This window comes from Pseudochaenichthys georgianus, chromosome 11 (genome assembly GCF_902827115.2).
Source record: "Pseudochaenichthys georgianus chromosome 11, fPseGeo1.2, whole genome shotgun sequence".
NCBI lineage: Eukaryota > Metazoa > Chordata > Actinopteri > Perciformes > Channichthyidae > Pseudochaenichthys > Pseudochaenichthys georgianus.
In genome coordinates this window covers 1326427-1347108 of record NC_047513.1, presented here as the reverse complement: position 1 = coordinate 1347108, position 20682 = coordinate 1326427, and the positions used below count along the sequence as shown (strand labels likewise).

General features: G+C 41.3%; 1 protein-coding gene across 2 annotated transcripts; it reads right to left on the bottom strand.

Moving 5' to 3' along the window:
• Positions 1–11073: 11073 nt before the first annotated feature.
• chtopa (chromatin target of PRMT1a) lies at positions 11074–20623 on the bottom strand. Of its 2 annotated transcripts, XM_034094004.2 has the most exons (6): positions 20359–20623; positions 18651–18736; positions 17429–17579; positions 13539–13713; positions 13290–13439; positions 11074–11952 (listed from the first exon to the last, which is right to left on the bottom strand). In XM_034094004.2, the coding sequence occupies exons 2-6, from the start codon at positions 18713–18715 to the stop codon at positions 11756–11758; spliced, it is 738 nt and encodes a 245-aa protein (XP_033949895.1). In that variant the 5' UTR covers positions 18716–18736; positions 20359–20623; the 3' UTR covers positions 11074–11755. The 2 variants fall into 2 exon arrangements, with proteins under 2 accessions (XP_033949895.1, XP_033949894.1); XM_034094003.1 differs by lacking the exon at positions 20359–20623 and having other exon boundaries at positions 17838–18730.
• Between the last annotated feature and the right edge of the window lie 59 nt (positions 20624–20682).

Here is a 20682-nt window from a genome sequence, read left to right as displayed (position 1 = left end):
TCTTGTGTTGCCGTCCGGAGTTGTCCAACATGGCGGACCCTCTCGCACATGCGCAGAACCGATCGGGCAGGGTGACGGATCGGGTAGTGACACATGTGGGGGATGGGCCTGACCCGGATGCTCACCTTTCCACTTCCTGCGAGGGGGGGCTGCCTGCCCGATCTTACGTTACGGCAAAAATAGGATTCATCCTAATCAGAAGCGCTGCGCCGAGCCGCTTCTGGGACGTAACGCGGCGCGGTAGTGGAATAGCACCCATTGACTAGAGTGGCCGCGATGCGTACGACCGCCGCGGCGCAGCCGTAACGCGCCGCAGACGGACCCGGTGGAAATTGGGGGTTAGGAGCAGTGGTTCGCCAAAGATCGCAGGGAGGGCGCCAGGCCTCAGATGATGAGGCCAAATATCATCTTTTTTTTGGGACATATAATTGTAAGGCAATACATGATTGTCACTAAAAGCCTTGTCTCTACATTACAATAACATATACAAAATAATTGATTAATTAATTTTAATAAAAATTCAAGTTAGTAGCTAATAAAGGCATAAAAATACAAAAATGTATAATTTTTTCTTTAATATAAATGTTTCTTCAGCCCGTAAAGTGTCCAAACCAGGCTTGTCTGGATAAGCGCATTTTTAAAACATAGCCATTGTCCATGCCGGTTTCAGTTGGATTATTTGTCACAGTTGCTCCGATCAGATCGGTCTCCTCCATTTTGTAGATTATTTACGACTTTTGAATCCACATAAACACATCGGCAAAATCCGGCTTACTTTGAGCATATGTTTTAAACAGTTTAATCCCTTTGTGAATTGTTTCCACTTGCGCCGTCCTTTCATTTCTTCATACAGCGGGAATCCAAATGAATGAATCCTGAGTCCAATAACCATCAAAGTCACTCCAATAGTGCTCCTTGACAACCTGATCTCACCAGAATGCGTGACTCCACCACGACTCCTTAACACCACAATGCGTGGTGGAGTCACGAACTTTGTTACATTTGCGTGTCGGCACCACGCAAAAAACCCCAATGTAAAGTGAATGAGGCTCCTTTGTCGTGGTGCACACACGCATTTCTACAACGTGCATTGTGTGTAATGCAATTGTTAATTTTATTAAATTAGTTAGTTTTTAAGGAAGGCCAGAGCTTCAGCTGTGTCAAATAGATTGTTCCCTTTAGTTAACGTTATTTAAAAGATAATGATCATGTCTTGTATTACGAGCGTCCATTCCCATTGGATAACGGAGAATTTTACACCCGGAAGTAAGTAGCCTATTCTCCTTACTGTCGATTGATTTTACAGTGATATCTGCACTACTCATCGACTAAAAAACACCAGATTGTCCTTGTTAATTACACAACATTGATTGGTTTGAATTGTGTGCAATGCTTTTGTATTTTCCCCTTCGATTCGGAGAAACAAATATTTTTTCGGAGTTTTTGGACGGCAGAAGACACTACACTACCCAGAATCCTCAGCTATCGTTTGGGACTACACCATGAACCCCGTGATGATCAGTCCTCAAGTTCTTTGATTGGTTGACCTCCAACTGCATTCCATATGAAAAAAAACGTTTCGTAAAAGAGAAAATCATACTTTATTCAGCAGTGCTTGCTTTACTCTTTGATAGTCATCACATGAATGCATTGTAATAAATGGTTTGGCTGCATTAAATATTACACATCTGTCTTAGTTCTTTATTTATCTACAGAGATCGGGCATCAGCATACACCGGAAACTATTCTTTTACCGTTCTGTTTTAATTTCACAATAAAGTTAGTAGTAATATTTTGTTTTGATATTATTGTTTTTTATTAACTACTAGACGACTGGGTCATGTTAAGACCATCTTTTGGTTGCTATGGGTTTTTTCCATCGCTTTTGTGTTACAAATATCAAAACAATAACAAAATAATATTCGTCGTAAACTAAACCGGAAACAGCAGTATATTTTATTTTGTTAACACTGTAAACTTGACAGCCTTTTAACCCAAACCACCTACTGGTTAAAGCACGTTATTACACGTTTAGAGTAATTGCAATGCAGGAAGATTGTGTTGCTTTTTAATGACTGTTTAAAATGCCTTTTTCTTAATGTCTTTCATTTTTGTAACGCACTTTTGAATGTGTTATATTTTATGAAAACATTCAAATATTAAGAGTATACAAAATAGTGGGAAAGTAGAAGGTCAATTATATAAATATAGAATAGAAAATATCAAGAAGATACTCAAATGATATCTAGAGTAAAACAGTTTAGTGCCTGATAGGAGGATGTGCTAACTAATAAGGCTTTATTTAAAGAAATGTGCAGAATACGACAGTGTAATGGTGGAAGTATACACACATTGATAGATGTCTTGTAATGCACTGTTGATGAACCTGTGACCCAAGTTGTTCATTCATTGCATAACTACACTGTTGTGTATATGATATGTCAATAAACCTTAGAAAATCTTGAAATCTTGAAAGGGATGTGCAAAATAGCAATTATATACAGTCTTTAATGAACTATTAGAGAATAACGAGTAATGAATATGCTTTAAACGGATCTGCAGATAAATATTTAGTCTCTCAAACACCAACTATCAAATATCTCTCCTGATTGTTGGCACTTGACAATCACCTTCACTGAATTTCATTCAGGTGTCACTGAAGTCTGATTTAAGGGTTGTTTATATTTCACATCATTAATCCAAATCTGTAAAGTAACTAAAATAAATGTAGTGGAGTAAAAATACCAGGTTAACCTTAAAGAAAGCCCTCAGGATTATAAAAGACCACCATCACCCCAGCCACAAACGGTTCTGTCTGCTGCAGTCTGGCAGGCGGTACCACAGCATCCGGACTAAAACCACCAGACTCAGAGACAGCTTCATCCCACAGGCCAGAAGACTATTAAACACCTGAACTTAGAAATAACATTCATCTGGCTGCTACTTAGAAATTATTTATCTAATATATCATATTCCAATCACTTGTATATAGACTCTTATTGCACTATTTCACTATGTTTTCTGTGCATCTGTTTTATTGCGTAGCACTGTTGGAGGAGCCTGTGACCTAAGGGGGGGGGGGGGTAGGACACGTTCGATTCCTGTTTTGAATAGTGTGCCGTCGATGGGTTTCATTCCATTTCAAAGTCCTTTTGGACGCTCTGTGTAAACGTCGCGCATCCAATCACAGAGGTTGAGGACTGATCACGGGGTTTGTCAAGCTAAGCACATGGTGTAGTCCCAAACGATAGCTGAGGATTCTGGGTAGTGTAGTGTCTTCTGCCGTCCAAAAACTCCGAAAAAATATTTGTTTCTCCGAATCGAAGGGGGAAAATACAAAAGCATTGCACACAATTCAAACCAATCAATGTTGTGTGATTAACAAGGATAATCTGGTGTTTTTTAGTCGATGAGTAGTGCAGATATCACTGTAAAATCAATCGACAGTAAGGAGAATAGGCTACTTACTTCCGGGTGTAAAATTCTCCGTTATCCAATGGGAATGGACGCTCGTAATACAATACAGGGGACATGATCATTATCTTTTAAATAACGTTAACTGAAGGGAACAATCTATTTGACACAGCTGAAGCTCTGGCCTTCCTTAAAAACTAACTAATTTAATAAAAACAGTTGCATTACACACAATGCACGTTGTAGAAATGCGTGTGTGCACCACGACAAAGGAGCCTCATTCACTTTACATTGGGGTTGTTTGCGTGGTGCCGACACGCAAATGTAACAAAGTTCGTAAGTCCATCACGCATTGTGGTGTTAAGGAGTCGTGGTGGAGTCACGCATTCTGGTGAGATCAGGTTGCTCCTTGATTACGCTTTCATCCTCCTTCAACAAAATACTTCACATTCATCCAGTTTGTGACAGTAGCTGTAGCATTTTTTGAGATTTTGAAACTTTAATTACTGCTGTTGCACCCCCCGCCCCCCCCCGTGTGTGTGTGTGTGTGGGGGGGGGGGGGAGGCGCAACTTCCAACAGGAGTCATTTCTCTTGGGAAAAAAGGTTAGGAACCCCTGCTTTAGAGAATCCGAATGCACTTTCACTATCCAACGTGTTTATGATGCGCCAGCGGACGTCATGAATGTGCGTCTGCTGCTGTGGGGAAACTGATGACAAATGATCCCAATACGTATGATTGTATGAACTATGAAAATATCTTAAAATCAATACAAATGTATTTATTATAAACGTTAGTCCTTAACATCTATCACTGTGTATATCACCATTCAAACATATTTTAAAAGTTGAACAACCCCACACAGCTCAGTAAAGACTGTGAAATGCTGACTTTATTTGATCATTTCAGTAAAAACGTTCATATTTCTCTTTTTGATTATCTTCTTATTATCGTGTCCACAAGGCAGTCAGTTACAGGGCTTGGTTAGATGTAGTTCAGCCACAGCTGAACACATTGATGTCCCTTCTCATTAAACTCTGCCAAGTCCGATGTTGTGCAGGGTTGCTCCAGCAGGGGGCATATCAGGAGATGTTGCATGGTTTGTGGTTCAATGCAGTGGTGTAGTCTACTTTTTTGTAGTGGGTATACTCTAATAATTGTATTCATCCATCCTAGAGCGACGCATCGCGGAGCGACACCTGTCTCGAAGCAACACCTCATGAACACCATCACACTCACTAATGCATAACTAGTCTTGAGACTGGTTATGTGTTATCAACATGTCAATGTATTATAAGCATTTGTATGTGACTTGTAACTGCCAGTGACATTAACAATACAAAAATAAAAGAATGAACAATGATGGAAAAAGCCCACTTATCTTCTAGGGTTGAACAATTAATCGACATTTTTATCAATATCTCAATATGGCCTACTGCAATTTTCAAGTAATATACAATACATATGGTCATGCTACAGATGTCCTGGCCCACACATCATATCCTACACTTAAAAAAACATCTGTGTTTCGCATAGGTCTGCACAAATATCACACAATAATCATTTTAAACCTATTTTTCAATGCATTAGTTTATTCAAACTTGTTCAGCCCTATTATCTTCCATAAATCAGTGTCAAACTATGTACTGTATCAGCTTAAATGAACAAGCAAACATCCTTGAAGTGCTACAAGACAAATTAGCTTCAAACAAGAAACAAATTAACAAATAAGCTTCACCTCAATAAATGAGGGTTGAAAAAGCACTCCATACTGGGTTCACTGTGTTCGTCCACTCGCCCTGCAGATGTAGCTGTAGTTTTTTCTGCATCTCTTTTGCTATGTGTTTTACAATTTTTGTGGAACTGTACCTTGAGTGCAGACTAGTGCCCATTTTGGCACAATTTTTTTCCTGAAGCTCAATGAGACTATCATGGTCAGTAAAAGGTTGGTTCATCTTCGCAAAATAGTGTGCTGTTCTGAATACAGAATCTGTCTCTGCAAAAACAGTCTCTGACACAGCTCTCACCAAATGTCCAACTAAATCCTGTCCACCCTTCTCCGTGAGCTCCTGGGCTATTATGTGTGCTCTGGAGTCTGGACGTCTCATGTCGTCTAATCTATTTACCTAACTTTCTGTCCCTCCACTCTAACCAAGGATGCCTGTTCTTAAATTCCATACTGTAGCCTGACTTTCAGTCCACAAGGCTGGCCAGGAGCTCTCATCTGTGTCCGAAACAAGGAGATAATAGCCACCTGACATGGCTCTTCTTCTATAGTGGTAATAGGGGGAAACATTGAAATATCGTCGTCTGTTTTCGTTTCATGTTTGCTTCCTGTTTAGCGCTCCGCGAACTTGAATTGTGGACGGATCAAATTCTGATAACGTTAGAGAAACTTGGGGTTTGTCAGAGCCGTGTGTTGCTGTTGCTTAGCAACAGGCCACAGGCCACATGCGACGGAAGCTCCAGACGTCCAAAAGTATTAACGAAGAGGCGAAAGCGTGAAAGCGCAGTCACAAAATGAAGTTGTTACGTATCATCGCTCATTTTTAAGAGGGTATACGGAAATCACTGGCATTTTCTAGTGGGTATACGGCGTATACCCGCGTATCACGTAGACTACACCACTGGTTCAATGCCGCAGTCACACACAACGTCCCCGTCATTTAGGTATCCCCATTTGGCGAGAGTGGCTTTTGCACGTCCAACACCAGATCTTATTCTGTTTAGGCATTTCCACACTGCGTAGTTTGTGTCTGCTCCAGGGGGCAGTGCCTCGCTCGCCTTTAGCTCCATTGTTGTTGCTGATGGGAGGTTGTCAAGTCTTTCTTCCCACCGAGTGACTCTTTCACTGCTAATGCTCGGGGTGGGACGCTCTTCAGGAAACTTTTCCTGGATTTAAGGCGGCTTTTGGCACAAGGCCAGAGAGAGGATGTCTTTGGTCAGTAGACTGTTGTTGGCGCTCTTTCTTGCTTGATGCATTTCGTCGTATCTCTGGTGGGGCTATGCCTGCCTGATGAACTGATGAACGAGCCCTGGTGTCTATCTACGCCGGGATCCTGAGTCGTGGCTGGTCCTGTGCTGTGTCCTGCATCCTGAGTCCTGGGCTGAAGTGGAATAGTCCATTTAGCTTAGGAACCTTCCTAACGGAGTGAAATGACCCGGAAGTCCCTCAGTGGCAGCCATGATAAGTGCTGTTCCAATTCTCTAGATGAAAGGAAAGGAGGTTTCAAACTTCCTTTATAACCTCCTTTAGCTTAGGAACCACTGGACCTCCCTCACCGAAAGGAGAGGAGAAAATGCTGCCCCACAATGCCTTGCAGCCGCAGCATTTGCGCGCACAACAGTCGGCCGTTCACGGAAACAAAAGATGACGACGGAGAAATTATATCATGAAAGTTAAGCTTTTTAAAACGTATGTGGTAAGTTGCCAAAGTGCTTTGTTCTGAACGTTCATCAGTATTATAATCAAAAAGAGAAATATGAACGTTAGTTTTTACTGAAATGATCAAATAAAGTCAACATCTCACAGTCTTCACTGAGCTGTGTGGGGTTTGTTCAACTTTTAAAAGATGTTTGAATGGTGATATACACAGTGATAGATGTTAAGGACTAACGTTTATAATAAATACATTTGTATTGATTTTACGATCTTTTCATAGTTCAACAATCATACGTATTGGGATCATTAGTATTAATGTGGACCGGAGGGAGAGGGGGACGAGCATAAGTTTCACTTTCCTTTTTTATTTAAATTCCAACTTTGGTCCTGAAGAATATGTTTCTCTGTTGTCCACGTTCATAAAGCAAAGCAGCAGCATCAGAGCACGGAGCAGTCTCTAGATGAGTTCACAGTAGTCCCTCGTTCTTATTGAGCATCCATGTTGTAGTCCGCTGTATAGAAAACTGTAGTTTCATAGTTTCCCCACAGCAGCAGACGCACAAAATGACGTCCGCTGGCGCATCATGAACACGTCGGATAGTGAGAGTGCAGTCGGATTCTCTAAAGTACCATAGTCTCTTCTCCTAAGTCCTTTTGAATTCTCCTATCCACTATCCCTTAACCCCGTGACCTTTCACTCAGAGGTCAAGGAATAGGAGATAGGGTTAGAACTTAGGAGCTGATTTTTAAACTATCCGAACGCAACCCTGGACTTCGAGTCGTGGCGGAATCTGTCACTGGTCCAGCCTGACTCATCATACTACTTCCCTGATGGCTCCCACAGGATAGCTGACATCCTCGTGGATTCATCTTCTTATTATAGACATGCATTTCCAAACATTTGGTCTACCTACGCTGTAAAATGTATTATCTCTTCGATTTACACACGGCATCTATTGCACGTCTGTCCCTCTGTTGCTCTCCCTGAGGTTTCTCCCAGTTCCCCTTTAAACTGTGGGGTTTCTCTGGAAGTTGGACATAGGGTGTCGTATCGTCATACTGATATTCTGTACAAACTGCGACATCCACTGAGACAAATGTAACATTTGTGATATTGGCCTATATAAATAAACATTGATTGATTTAATTTATAGCATAATATATTGACGATCATGTCCTCTACACACTGGCTTTAAAATAAAGCATCTATACATTTGCAGGTGGCACATAACACTATATTAGTCTATTCAGTGTAACATTTACTTGCATATCAAATGTGGTATAATTCCACTTTGAAATATGTATTTATGATAAGTTGAAGTAATTAAACTCTGCTGGTACTTTGTGCTAGTAGAACACCAGTGTTGGGAAAGTTCACTTTCTACATGAACTAGTTCAGTTCACAGTTCACACATTTTAAAATGAACTAGTTCAGTTCATAGTTCATAATTCAAAATGTTGAACTAAAGTTCATGGTTTCAAAAATGAACTAATTTATAGTTCATAGTTCTTTTTTCAATAAGTTGCTGCGAGCTATTATTTGTCTCCTGTACGATGTTAATGGGCCATTTCAATGTTTACAATATCCTCAGAGGGCCGTACAAGTTATTGACCTCTGCTTAAAAAAACTAAAATCACAACTCATTCATTTCATTCTGTGCAAAGAAAAAGCAACCTCTTAATCCAGATATCTCACCATGACTCGCGTATAGTGCTGCGTACCGGTACGCCGAACCGGTACTGGACTTGTAAAAAGTTTCGGTTCAAGTCCGGTTAAAACCGGAACGTCGGGAACCGGTACTTGGACTCGCAAAAAGACTAGCACTTACGTATATTCTGGTGTCTGTTGTTATTTAAACATTCCCTGATAAACGTTATTCAGCGTCAATAAATGAGTGCTAATCCCAGTGTGCTCAGTGTACAACATCACATGTCATTTCACCTTCGATTCACAGTTTGAAAACGTAGCATTTCGCCACATGCTAATGCTAACCGGAAGTGAAGAATTTTCAGAATAAAAGTATTAAGTTAATAGTGTGAACTTTCGGTGTTTTCAGAATAAAACTGATTTAAATTAAATAGTGTATTTAATTCAAAATTACGCCATATCAACATTGATTTTAATTTCTAACAGTGTGTATGTACATCACTATGTATGTAGTATGTACTGTATAATGTACACATGTAGAGTTGTAGAAAATACATGGTGTACTGTCAGACAGTACAGTACACTCTGACTGTACAGTCACTACAGTGTATACTGTATAGTAGGTGTGTAACAGTGTAATGCGTATAGTCTACTCTACACTCTACCTTTCAGCAACGCTTTAGGGATTTAGGCTCAGTCAGCTCAGGGACTGTTTGGTAAATGAAATAAATGTTTGAACTTTGTAGTAGTTCACTGCTGTCATAAGTCATTTGTAGACTAAGTGGCAAAAAGTGTTTTTTTTACATTTGTACTTTGTAGAGAAATGTAGACACAAGTTGGAAGGGAGCACAATAAACCTCACGAGTTTGAATTTGAGTTGATTATGAGTTAATTTTCAATTGATAATTAGCTCACAATAAGTTCACTTTAGTTACTCACACAACTTGACACAAGCCATGGGTTCAGGTCCGGACTTATAAGTCCGGACCTGCACCTGAACCTCTGGACTTGAGTCCGGACCTGAACCTGAATGTGAGTCCAGGTACGCAGCACTACTCGCGTATGCATGCATGTGCAGGGTGTGGCGTGATCACCAAAACAGAAAGATATGGACACAAGATGTGTGCAAATGTATTTAGTTTCCTATCCATGTGAACATGGTTTAAGTGGGGGGGGACCTAACCTCCTCTAGGGGGGTCCGGAGGGCATGCTCCCCTGGGAAGATTTTTTTTTAAATGTTGAAGTTAAAAGCATCAATCTGGTGCACTTTGAGAGCAACATTAGGAGATCTATGGACACATCTCTCAACACCCAAACACAACTGTAAACAGATTTTCTTTTAATTTATGGATATTTGACAAATCACTCCCCTTTCAAACTGTAGGCCTATTCTTCTTTATTAATAACTGTCATATAGTATTTTATACCTGTTTACTTTATTCTCTTATTTTTTTGATAACTATAATGATCATATAAAGATGTGCCTTTACCTCACTGGTTGTAGACAAAGCTTCTTATATTCGTTAGCATAGCTAGCTAACCAGATGCTAATGATAACAACACAGTTATTGACTGTCTGATCAGTATGACAGATGAGCAGATCGCAACTGGGCTTTCAACTAAAGACACAGACACGCAGAAACTGCGGCATGTGTATGGACTTATCGGTACTGCAATTTCTGAAGTGCTGGAGTGGCGTTCTGGTGCTCTCCGTCAGAACTGCACCCCTGTCAGTCGAGACATATACCACGTGATGACACGTTAGGCTCGTGTTGTGTTCAAGGACCCTAACCTTGGCCAGGAAAAACAGGCACTCGCTTGTTTAATTTTTTTGCGGTCTAGATTTCTTTCATTTTTTATTTTTTGCGTGTGTTTATAAATTACCTCGAGAGCCGTACCAAATTGTCTCGCGGGCCGTATACGGCCCGGAGGCTCCCCACCCCTGCCGTAGAGTCTCACTCTGAGCGAGTGCTGCTGCAGCTGCTCTCCTTCGTCCATACTTCATTCAATGCTCGCCGGTTCCGCGGTTCCACATTGTTTCTTGTGAGGAGTCTGATATATTTAGTATATTTATATTTTAGTGCGACAGCCAGGGGTGACAGGCGCGTACGCGTCACAGGCAGCTTGCTGTTGCCAGATTGGGTGGTTTTCCGCATTATTTTGAAGCCTGTTTACGGTGCGTTTTAACTGGGTTTTCGGCTGAAAGGCATATGAAATCTGGCACACTTTTGAACGCCGTTATAATACAGTGCTGAGAATGAACGCACTTTTGAACGCCGTTATACAGTGCTGATAATGAACGCGTTCTCAATTACGTTCATCTAGCGGAAATACAGTACGTTCAGTTCACGTTCGCCCAAAATATGAACGCGTTCATGAACGATCGTTCATTGAACGCGTTCAGGTACATCACTGTAGAACACTAACTAGAAAATGTAATGCATGTCTATTGGTATTTAACAGATGACAAATCAATATTCCACTTTGATATAACCAAAATAGTAAATTTATAGAACACAAGCATTTCTCTATTCGCAGCAACAGGTTGTCTTATCCCTTCGTACTTTTTTTTTTTTTTTTATTCTGCTGGAAACAATTATACCCCATTCAAATGTATACGATGGACACAATTAGGGAAACCAATTCCGTTTTAATTAAAAACCTATTTTACTTGCTTTGGATAAAGTCATACAAATGCTCTCAAGTACAGGTTAAGGATGACAGCGGCATTCGCCAGCTGGAAGATCCAGAGGAACAAAAACAGTGTACATCTTTTAAATACAAAACAATAACAAATGGAAACTTGGCTTTGAACTCTTTGCTTACATTCTTTTAACAAATAATTTAGAAAAGTGTTGCATTGCAAACATTTCCAAGATAAGCAAATTAATCAATCCCCAAAGGTCTGAGCACACTAACGCTAAAATCACATTTAAAAGAAGAGTACAAAATAAACAGGCGTCATTCAAAATAGATTTCCAACGAAGGTTAAACACATCGCCTGGAGAGCTGAGCGTTACAGAGATCCGTCCCAAATGTCTTAAGTGTTTTTCACGTCATATTTAAAAAAAAAAAAAGAATAAAAAAACACTTCTATTGACCGCAGGGTTTTGTTAATGTTTAGAAAGGTCCCTTCACAAAGTTATTCCAGATTTACAGGGGGTTTGCAGGAGCAGCTTGATGCAGAACTGAGCAGTGGTCGAAGCACATCCAAGGGAAACCTTGATCTCTTGCTGTTCCAAAGTCACCACTCCCCGGCCTACCCTCCTGTGAGTTCAGCTGTGTGCAGTGGCTCTCCGTGTGTCTGCGCCGTTACTCCATGCTGTCGGGGTCTGCCTGCGCCATGTAGGCGTCCAGCTCAGCGTCCAGGTGACCTTTGGTTTTTGACATGTAGGCGTCCAGCTGGTTGTCCAGTTGTTCCCGAGTCACAGACTGCCGGTCTACTCCTCGACCCCGCCCGCGACCACCTCGACCAGCAAAGCCACCGCGCCCTCGCAGACCACCGCGGCCTGTAAGCAGACAGACAAACAATGACTGAACTGCACTGAGTCAGCAGTTCTACTCAGTGTCTCTTTAGGAGCGGACAGTTACAGAGGCATCTTATTCCCTCGCATAATTAGAGTGGCGCAGGAATGAGTCGTAAAACCCAGGGATGAGTTAGCATTTTAGCACATTCCGTTTGCGTGTCTTAAATACTTTTTGAGTTGGAAGCCTGATATCTGTAGTTGAAACTAGATGAGAAGATTTTCACATGTTGTTCTACAACATACAATAGATCAGTGATAACTACACTGGTGAATGTCTGTAGCCTCAATGAGTCAGTTGCTAGCAAGTGAGTATTGAATAAGACTATTGAGCATGATCATGGCGAATATCAGATGCCTTTATCTTAGCAGTGGTGACATGAAGTCATGCCACTATGACCTGTCCTCTACAGCCTAACGTAGGGGGGGCGATATGACGATATTAGGTCTCCACGATATGCCTTTTCAGAGATATCATATCTATCGTGATAGTGCACCAGGGTAGTATGTTCACGGCGGTCATGACGGTCTGACCGTGAAGCCCCGAAAATAATTGTACGTCCCCTGATACTGTTAAAATCTCGAAGTTGCTTTAAAAGCGTCAGAGCAGTGGTTTCTGAACTGCGTTATGCTGCGTATACGTTTGCTTTTGTCAGTTGTGTAGTATGTGGAGATACATGCAAAACATGTACGAATTATTGCAATGGTGGAAGCTAGTATTCAGATTCTTTAATTGAGTAAAAGTACTAATACCATAGTGTGGAAATACTTAATTTCAAGTTAAAGTACTGCATTGAGAATGGTACTAGTAAAGTAAAAGTATTTAAGTATAATTAGGAAAATGTACTTCGAGTATTCGTAGTAAAAGTAATCCAACATGTTTTAAAACAAAAGCCGCAAATCTTCACATTTAAGAAGCGGGAACTGTAAAATATATTTTTGTTTCTTAATTCTGTTAACCCACTCATGGGTTTAGTTGCTTACATATCAATGTTGGATTGTTTAATCTATAACAAATGATCATATTTTAAAACCCATTCCTAAGTATTGGGTGTTAGTAAAAGTTGAGTAAAAGGTACAAAATGGTCTTCCAAAATGAAGTACAGTAAAAATAGAAAGCAGTAAATGAAAATACAAGTACCTCAAATATGTTAAGTAGTTGAGTAAATGTACTTACTTTACACCACTGTAATTGTTTGTTTTAAGCAAGCTTATTTCTGTAACATTCCAAAGGAAAAATCCCGTTGGCATAAGGATCACTAGCAATGCTAACTTCAGGGTCCGACCTCACTCTTTATAAAGTTAACCATTAGCACTCCCACCTCTGGCGGCGACTCCTCGTGCAGCTCCTCGGGACAGAGCTCCTCCTCTGCCTACAGGTCCTCCACGGTTACGGCCTGCTCTGCGCATCGCCAGGCGCCCCGCAGAGCCACGACCTCGCATGGGCCCGCCTGTAGAAGCCACTCTCTTCCCTGTGCAACACAAAGTCACATTACAACAGAGCTACACCCAGGTTCCACAGTGAACACAAGGACGTATTTATTGATGAAAGGGATGTTGTGGACACACACCTCTCAGGGACAAGGCCCCTCTCATTATTCCTCCTCTTGCTCGTCCTCGAAGGCCTCCCCTGTTCATCCCTCTCATCCCTCCTCTGCCTCCAGGAGCTCCTCCCCGCATCAGAGCCCCCACAGGCCGGCCCAGCCTGGCCTGGATGTTGCTCTTCCCCAGGCGCTGCTTCAGGCTCTGACACAAGTTATTCACGGACGCAAGTATGACTTTGTTAAAAAATGTAGGACGGAAAATGTGAGGAGTAAAATCCTACACATGGTTGTTATAAGCACTTAAACACAACGTTCAAACCCATGAATCATTTTTAACAAGAGTTTGCAAAAGAGCCTTTGATATTTTACAGAACATTCGGTAGCAAAAACAATAAGAAAGTGAAATGTAAAAGTTCAGCTTAACAAAGTTCTGGTTTTAGAAAAGTTAGAAAATGTTGTGTCCATCCAAAAAAAAGAAATTACTTTTAGTGAAAACCACCCTTGAATGATGGGATGGTAGACTACAAGCTTTAGGAATCCAAACTACAACATAATAAGTACCCTGTATCAAGATTGATGCCAAACAAGCGACATGTGACCTTTTTAGAGAGATTTAGCACAAACCACTTCTGGGGTCATTTCACCCATCTCTGGCCCCCCTTGCTCGATTTTGCATACTCCTTATTTGGTAATGTGTGTGTGTGAGACTGACGCATAGCCAAAACCGGAAGCTGCGATAACTCTGGTGGCTACAGCCAACGTTTACCCGATTTTTACATACAAATAAAATTATGGATTATAAATAATTTTTTCAAATCCACAGAAACATTATCAACCTATGGATTAACCGATTCAGCCGCGTTTCTCGTTTTAATGCCATTGAACACGTCTTTTGATCAGATTGACAGCTACGGTGAGATGGTCTCCCGTAAAAGCTACGTGTTGTGACGTGTTTGCTTTCCCTGTCGCGAGTTCGGATCACTCAGTGATGATATATATACCTAAAAAATCTGTGGAACCTCAGATTTAATCTGATATCTTGTATGTGCAGCTACGATAAGTAATAAGTAGGGATGCACGATATTGGTTTTTTGAAATCGATACCGATAACTTCCTGCTTCTCAAGACCGATACTAATATATATATATATATATATATATATATATATATATATATATATAATATACCTGTAGTTTTTGCACACCTGGTTAAATGATGAACTAGCCGACTGAATCCTTTATCTTCGACGAGGGAGAAGGGCTGGTCGTCAAGCGCCATCATTTCTATGATGAAGTTAGAGATCGTTTTAGCCCTGGGGTCGTCTCTGGCAAACTTCTTGCCTTTTTCAAAAGCCTCGTCGATAGGTCAAAGCCCCGGTGCCTTTGCAGCTGGCTTTGGATTCGCCGCTAGTTTAGCAGCGCAGGCGTCTTCGTACGCTGTTAACACACCATCGTAGCCATGGCGATGTTTCAGGTGACTAATCAGGTTGGAAGTATTATAGCTCGTTGCCTTCTTCCCTCCTCGTGGAACTTCTGCATTGCATTTGTTAATACAAATAGCAAGCGAACTATCTAACTCTGAAACTTTGAAATGGTCCCATACTACCGACGACATGTTTGTTTACTGTCCTGGCTTCACGGCCGCACACCGTCTACGTCACAGCCAGGCAGGAGTTAGGGAGCGCTGGATTTGTGAAAAACTCCCCTCTTCCTAAACCACCAATACAGGGGTGGGGAACCTTTTTCCTCTCAAGGGCCATTTACATTTTTACAATATCCTCAGAGGGCCGTACAAATTATTGACCTCTGCTTCAAAAAAACTAAAATCACAGCCCATTCATTTCATTCTGTGCAAAGAAAAAGCAACCTCTTAATCCAGATATCTCACCATGACTCGCCTATGCATGCACGGTGTGGCGTGGTGTGACCACATGCGTATGCATGCACGGTGTGGCGTGGTGTGACCACATGCACGGTGTGGCGTGACCACCAAAACAGAAAGACATGGACACAAGATGTGTGCAAATGTATTTAGTTTCCTATCCACGTGAACATGATTTAAGTGGGGGGGGGACCTAACCTCCTCCAGCACCCCCGGGAAGATTTTTTTTAAATGTTGAAGTTGAAAGCATCAATCTGGTGCACTTCAACACCCAGATGAAACAGAACTGGAAGCAGATTTCTTTTTCTTTATGAATATTTGACAAATCACTCCCCTTTAAACTGTATTCTTCTTTATTAATAACAACTTTTGTTTACTGTCATATAGTATTTTATAACCGTTTACTTTATTCTCTTGTCAACTATAATGATCATATAAAGATGTGCCTTTACCTCACTGTTTGTAGAAAAAGCTTCTTATATTCGTTAGCATAGCTAGCTAACCAGATGCTAATAACAACACAGTTATTGACTGTATGATCAGTATGACGGATGAACAGATCACCACTGGGCTTTCAACTAAAGACACAGACACGCAAACACTGCAGCATGTGTACAGCTCCTTATCGGTACTGCAATTTCTGAAGTGCCGGAGCGGCGTTCTGGTGCTCTCGGCAGAACTGCCCCTGTCAGTCGAGACATATACCACGTTAGGCTCGTGTTGTGTTCAAGGACCCTGACCTTGGCCAGGAAAAACACGCACTCGCTGGTTTAATTTTTTTGCGGTCTAGATTTCTTACATTTTTTTTCTTTTTTGCGTGTGTTTATAAATTACCTCGAGGGCCGTACCAAATGGTCTGGCTGGCCGTATACGGCCCCGGGGCCGGAGGTTCCCCACCCCTGCTCTAATACCACAGTACTGGCAAAACGGGAGGAGCCGAGTGAAAAACAAGCGCCCCTCATCCCAATCCACCCACACCGCAGTATTTTTTTCTTTTACCCAAAAAATATATTGTATATTATCGGGGCTATTAATACTTTTATCTGGTTTATCGGGATGACATCATAATTCCTAATATCGTGCACCACTAGTAATAAGGGTATCTTTATCTTGAGTTCTGGGCCAAAGTGCGTTAGCATTTTTCGCTCAGGGGTCATTTAGATGCTTCTTATGAGACTTGTGTTTTGTTTTGGTAAAAATAGTTTGTATCGTCAGTTAGCTGAGATTCTTCCCGTTAATCTGGTAGAACACATTAATAGGTTCTTAAATATTAAGATGCCCTGAGACACAGTGTCGTGAAAAGAAAAAATCGCCCTCCGAGGGGGGCTTTGGGGCTTAACAGGTGCAGAGTTGATTTGTGGTACATTTGAACTGCATTCGACTCGACATTTAATTAGCAAAGAAAGCAAAGCACCTAAAACCTTATCTGACAAAGTTCCATTAACAGTTACTGTCACTCACAAATCCAATATTGTTTAAACTAGCATGCTATTGTCAATAGCAATTAACCCGATTATAAGAAGTGGAACCCCTTAAAAACGTGGTCTCTGATCAATTGACTTAGAGCAGATGTTCCTCTGGTTAGTGATGAAAGGATCCATTTGTTGCGTTCAAGAAAATTCACTGTAAAGGTTAGACTAAACCAACCACTTTTGCCACAGATAGGCAGTGGGTTTAAAGCAACACCATTTTAGGGGTAATAAAAGCACAAACAATGAGCTAAGAGTTAGGTTGATATTGGCACTATGATTAATAACTCTCTTTACACAATAATTTCATTGTAAACATTTTTAAATTGATTCATGCCGGTTCAAGTTCACCAGATATACACTTTTTCTTACTCATTAGGTTTCAAGTTGAAATCGGGCAATCTAGTTAAGTTATCAAATGAAAACCAAACTGCCATCTCTAATATTAGCATTACCAAGTTACTGTTCTATTAACTTTTATATTATAGTCAGTGCCGGTATACCTTCAATTTACAAAGTGGCTCAACGTGGTTCCAACCAAAGGTCTGGTCGGACCTTTGCCCTCACCTGCTTGTGATTGAGAGCAGCTTGCACTGAGGGCCGGTTCTCCATCTGCTGGGCCAGCCGGCGGTTGCGGGCACTGGCCAAATGTTGCTGTTGCATGGTGGCTCGGATGCTAACAGCAGCAGGCTGCTTGTTCTTCAGCATGTTAGTGAAGCTTTAGAGGCGGGAGGGGAAAAAGAGGGAGGAAGTAAAAGAAGGGGACAGGGGATATAGAGAGGAGGAAGCAGGTTCCACATCAAGTCATGTCTCACATTATGGTGAAGCCACACAGCCTGTGATGGCTGTTTTATATGCGAGACTTATGTTCCACTTGTTGGCTCTCAATTTCCCTTTCAATCATGAACATCCAGAACAATTTAGCATGTTTTCAAACAAGCACAAGATATGCAAACTTAGATGAAGAAAAACTCACAGTGCAAAGACAGACTGGAGAACAGTAGCAGAGAGAAGGTACCAGAAGAAGAGTGCGTTTTGCCACTTACAGGCCTCCAGCTGCCCGGCTGGGGGTGTCATCGTGCTGCAGCAGCAGAGGCCTCGGGCATGAGGAGTGCCTGGCCACCCAGCCACTTACAGCATGGACCGTGACACGTGGTACAAACCACTGAGAGACTCAGGAGGCAAGGGGACATGGGAGCTCTTGTCACGTCCAAGCTAGGACCGAGTACCAGGTCTTTGATAGACTTAGTGGAGAGGAGAAAGAATGAGAGAAGAGAAGAAAGGAGCATGTGCTTCACTTCCACTGGTTTGAGAGAGGCAGAAAGGTGGGGCCCCATCTTCCTCGTTTAGCTTAAGCCTTCCTCCCCCCTTTATAGGGGTGCCGTATACTTGACGCATACTCTGCTGTTTAAGGTAACAGGAGGCATGAGTGCCAGGCATTTGTAGGACAGCGGCCTGGTCCAGCATAGGATAACCTAGGCTTACCCAGTATGACCTTTACCCTCTCCCCTTGTCTAGAGGTGTGCACTGCTCACAAAATATATTAGGTCTGGGCCAGCACTGTGTGCTCCTTAATTAGTATACGTTCATATCACATCTGCCCCAAGAAAAATGGACAGGACCAACATGGTTGAGTGAGCAGTGCACACATAGGGGACAGTCAGAATAGCCTCCATGTCAGGTCCGGTCCCCGACAGTAGCCTTCCGTAGGGAGCACTAGAACCTTCACAAGCCAAGGCTGGCCCTTGCATCTGGTGTGTAACTGCTGACAGGGTGCGTGGCGCCTCACCGCTCATTCAGGGACACCTTGGTGGTGCTTTTCAGGACCACTTTTTGGGAGGAGGGTGCACTCATTTTGACTTGGCTTGCAGGCTCCTGCAGAAAGACAGAAACAAAAAAAGTTCTACTGGCAGTCCAAATGTACACTACAATAACACATTATCATAAAAGAACCTTAAACTTTACATTGCACCACAAGCTGTAGCTTATTAACTGTTATGAAGTGCTCTCTGGAGATCGTCATGACACTACAATTCGATAGAGTAAGTGTCTTTGATGTGTCATGAGAAAATACCAGGGGCCTCATTAATAAAACTTTGAGAAGGATGTGACAAGATGGCACAGACGAAACACAGGAGGTGCTTACGCAGAACAATATTCTGATTCCTGCGCCGGTTTCCCATACACACACACACATATATATATCTCAACATATATATCAACTCGCAATAAGACGCAGCTTTTGCAGACAAGTAATGCCAATGTTTCTCTATAAATAGTCAAAGAAACACCCCATATGAATTTCCACTGACTGAATGGAGACGATCATAGGAAATGCAAACAAAATGGGTAACAAAAGTTCTTGTTCAATGTAATTGTAATGTTAAATTACAACACTGGCCACAACTAACATTTAATGTGTACCTAATCACAAAATGGTGGCCAGTATGCAACAACTAAGGCTTCAGGGTAGGCCAGGTCAAATATTCCAACAGCTGCATGGCCAGATATCACAGAGACAAACGGGTTTCCTTCTCATGTGCCAGGGAGAGGTGAGAACATGGAGGTTTAATTCCAACCCAACAGCTGCTTCAGAGCATGTGTCAGTGTGTGAGAGAGGGAATAGGTAGTTTGTATCAGTACATTGCTCTGTGGTTAAAACGTGTCAGGTATTTTACTCAGCTATGTCAGGGAAACTCTATACCTTAATTTAAATCGTATAGTTTTTGTTCAAGAATACAGAAAAGCAGGGATGGACAGTATAATTTTCCAGTACTTGTACTTTACTTGAGTATTACAGTTTGATGGTACTTTATAATTTTACTCACTACAAATTGGAAGCAAATGCTTTACTTTTTTAATCCACTAGATTAATAGTTTAAGTTGCTAGTAAGCTTTCACGTTCTTATTATTATTATAATAAATATATATACCAGATTTGCACAATTTCAAAGGTAACTTAACAGACTTTCCAACGGTATAAGATGTATTGCCAAAAAGCATTGATACAACAAATGTATCTACCGAACATAAATGTCCTTGCTTTTTGTGTTAAGTTTATATCAACTGGCCTCCTCCTTTACCAGCTGAACAAATTAAATGATGGACACATTAGAGGATCCATAATTAAAATTCATATATTATATATATTATTCTGAAAATGGCCATTCTGCACGAGAACTTGACTTTTGGCACTTTATGTCAAATGTTGATGCCAATACTGAGTACTTTTACTAAAGTTAGGTTTTGAATGCAGGCCCTTTACTTGTAACAAGAGTATTTAGTAAAAGCTACTTTTACTTAAGTAAACAAATAAATAAAGAGTACTTCTTCCACCTCTGCAGAGAAGCGTTTACATTTCATTTATCTCGAGCCCAAGAAACTACAAACAAAACAAACGGGTGGACTTGTTTTTTGGAACAGTTTTTTGCTAAAGCACTTGATAAAGTAAATCACAATTTATATTCCTACAATACTTTTTATATTTTGTTACTTACAGTGATTGTGGCGTCTGTCGAGAAAAGCCTTACAGCTAGCTAGGGTTAGCTTTGGTAGCTAGCTAGCAGGTACGTCACGGTGTCCTTGTTTTCTTGTGTTTAAATATAAACTACAAAAAACTACCTCCTTAACTACGCGCTGTAAGATTTGAACTAACTCTAATGGGTCTGTTAATTCCAGAATATTGAAATAATGCTGCAGACAGGGTTTTAACAGTGCGTCTTCCCAAAATGGTGCTGCTAGCTAAAGACGGTTCAACTAGCGCTGGGTTCAACGTAAGAAAATGGAGAGAGCCTTATGTCTCCAACGTCACGATGACGTAG

Coding starts and splice junctions, on each gene's coding strand:
- chtopa (XM_034094003.1), bottom strand. CDS start 17,938: ATGACACCCCCAGCCGGGCAGCTGGAGGCCTGTAAGTGGCAAAACGCA. Junction 17,580..17,837: donor CTCCAGTCTGTCTTTGCACT/GTGAGTTTTTCT, acceptor CCGCCTCTAAAG/CTTCACTAACATGCTGAAGA. Junction 13,714..17,428: donor CTGCTCTCAATCACAAGCAG/GTGAGGGCAAAG, acceptor AACTTGTGTCAG/AGCCTGAAGCAGCGCCTGGG.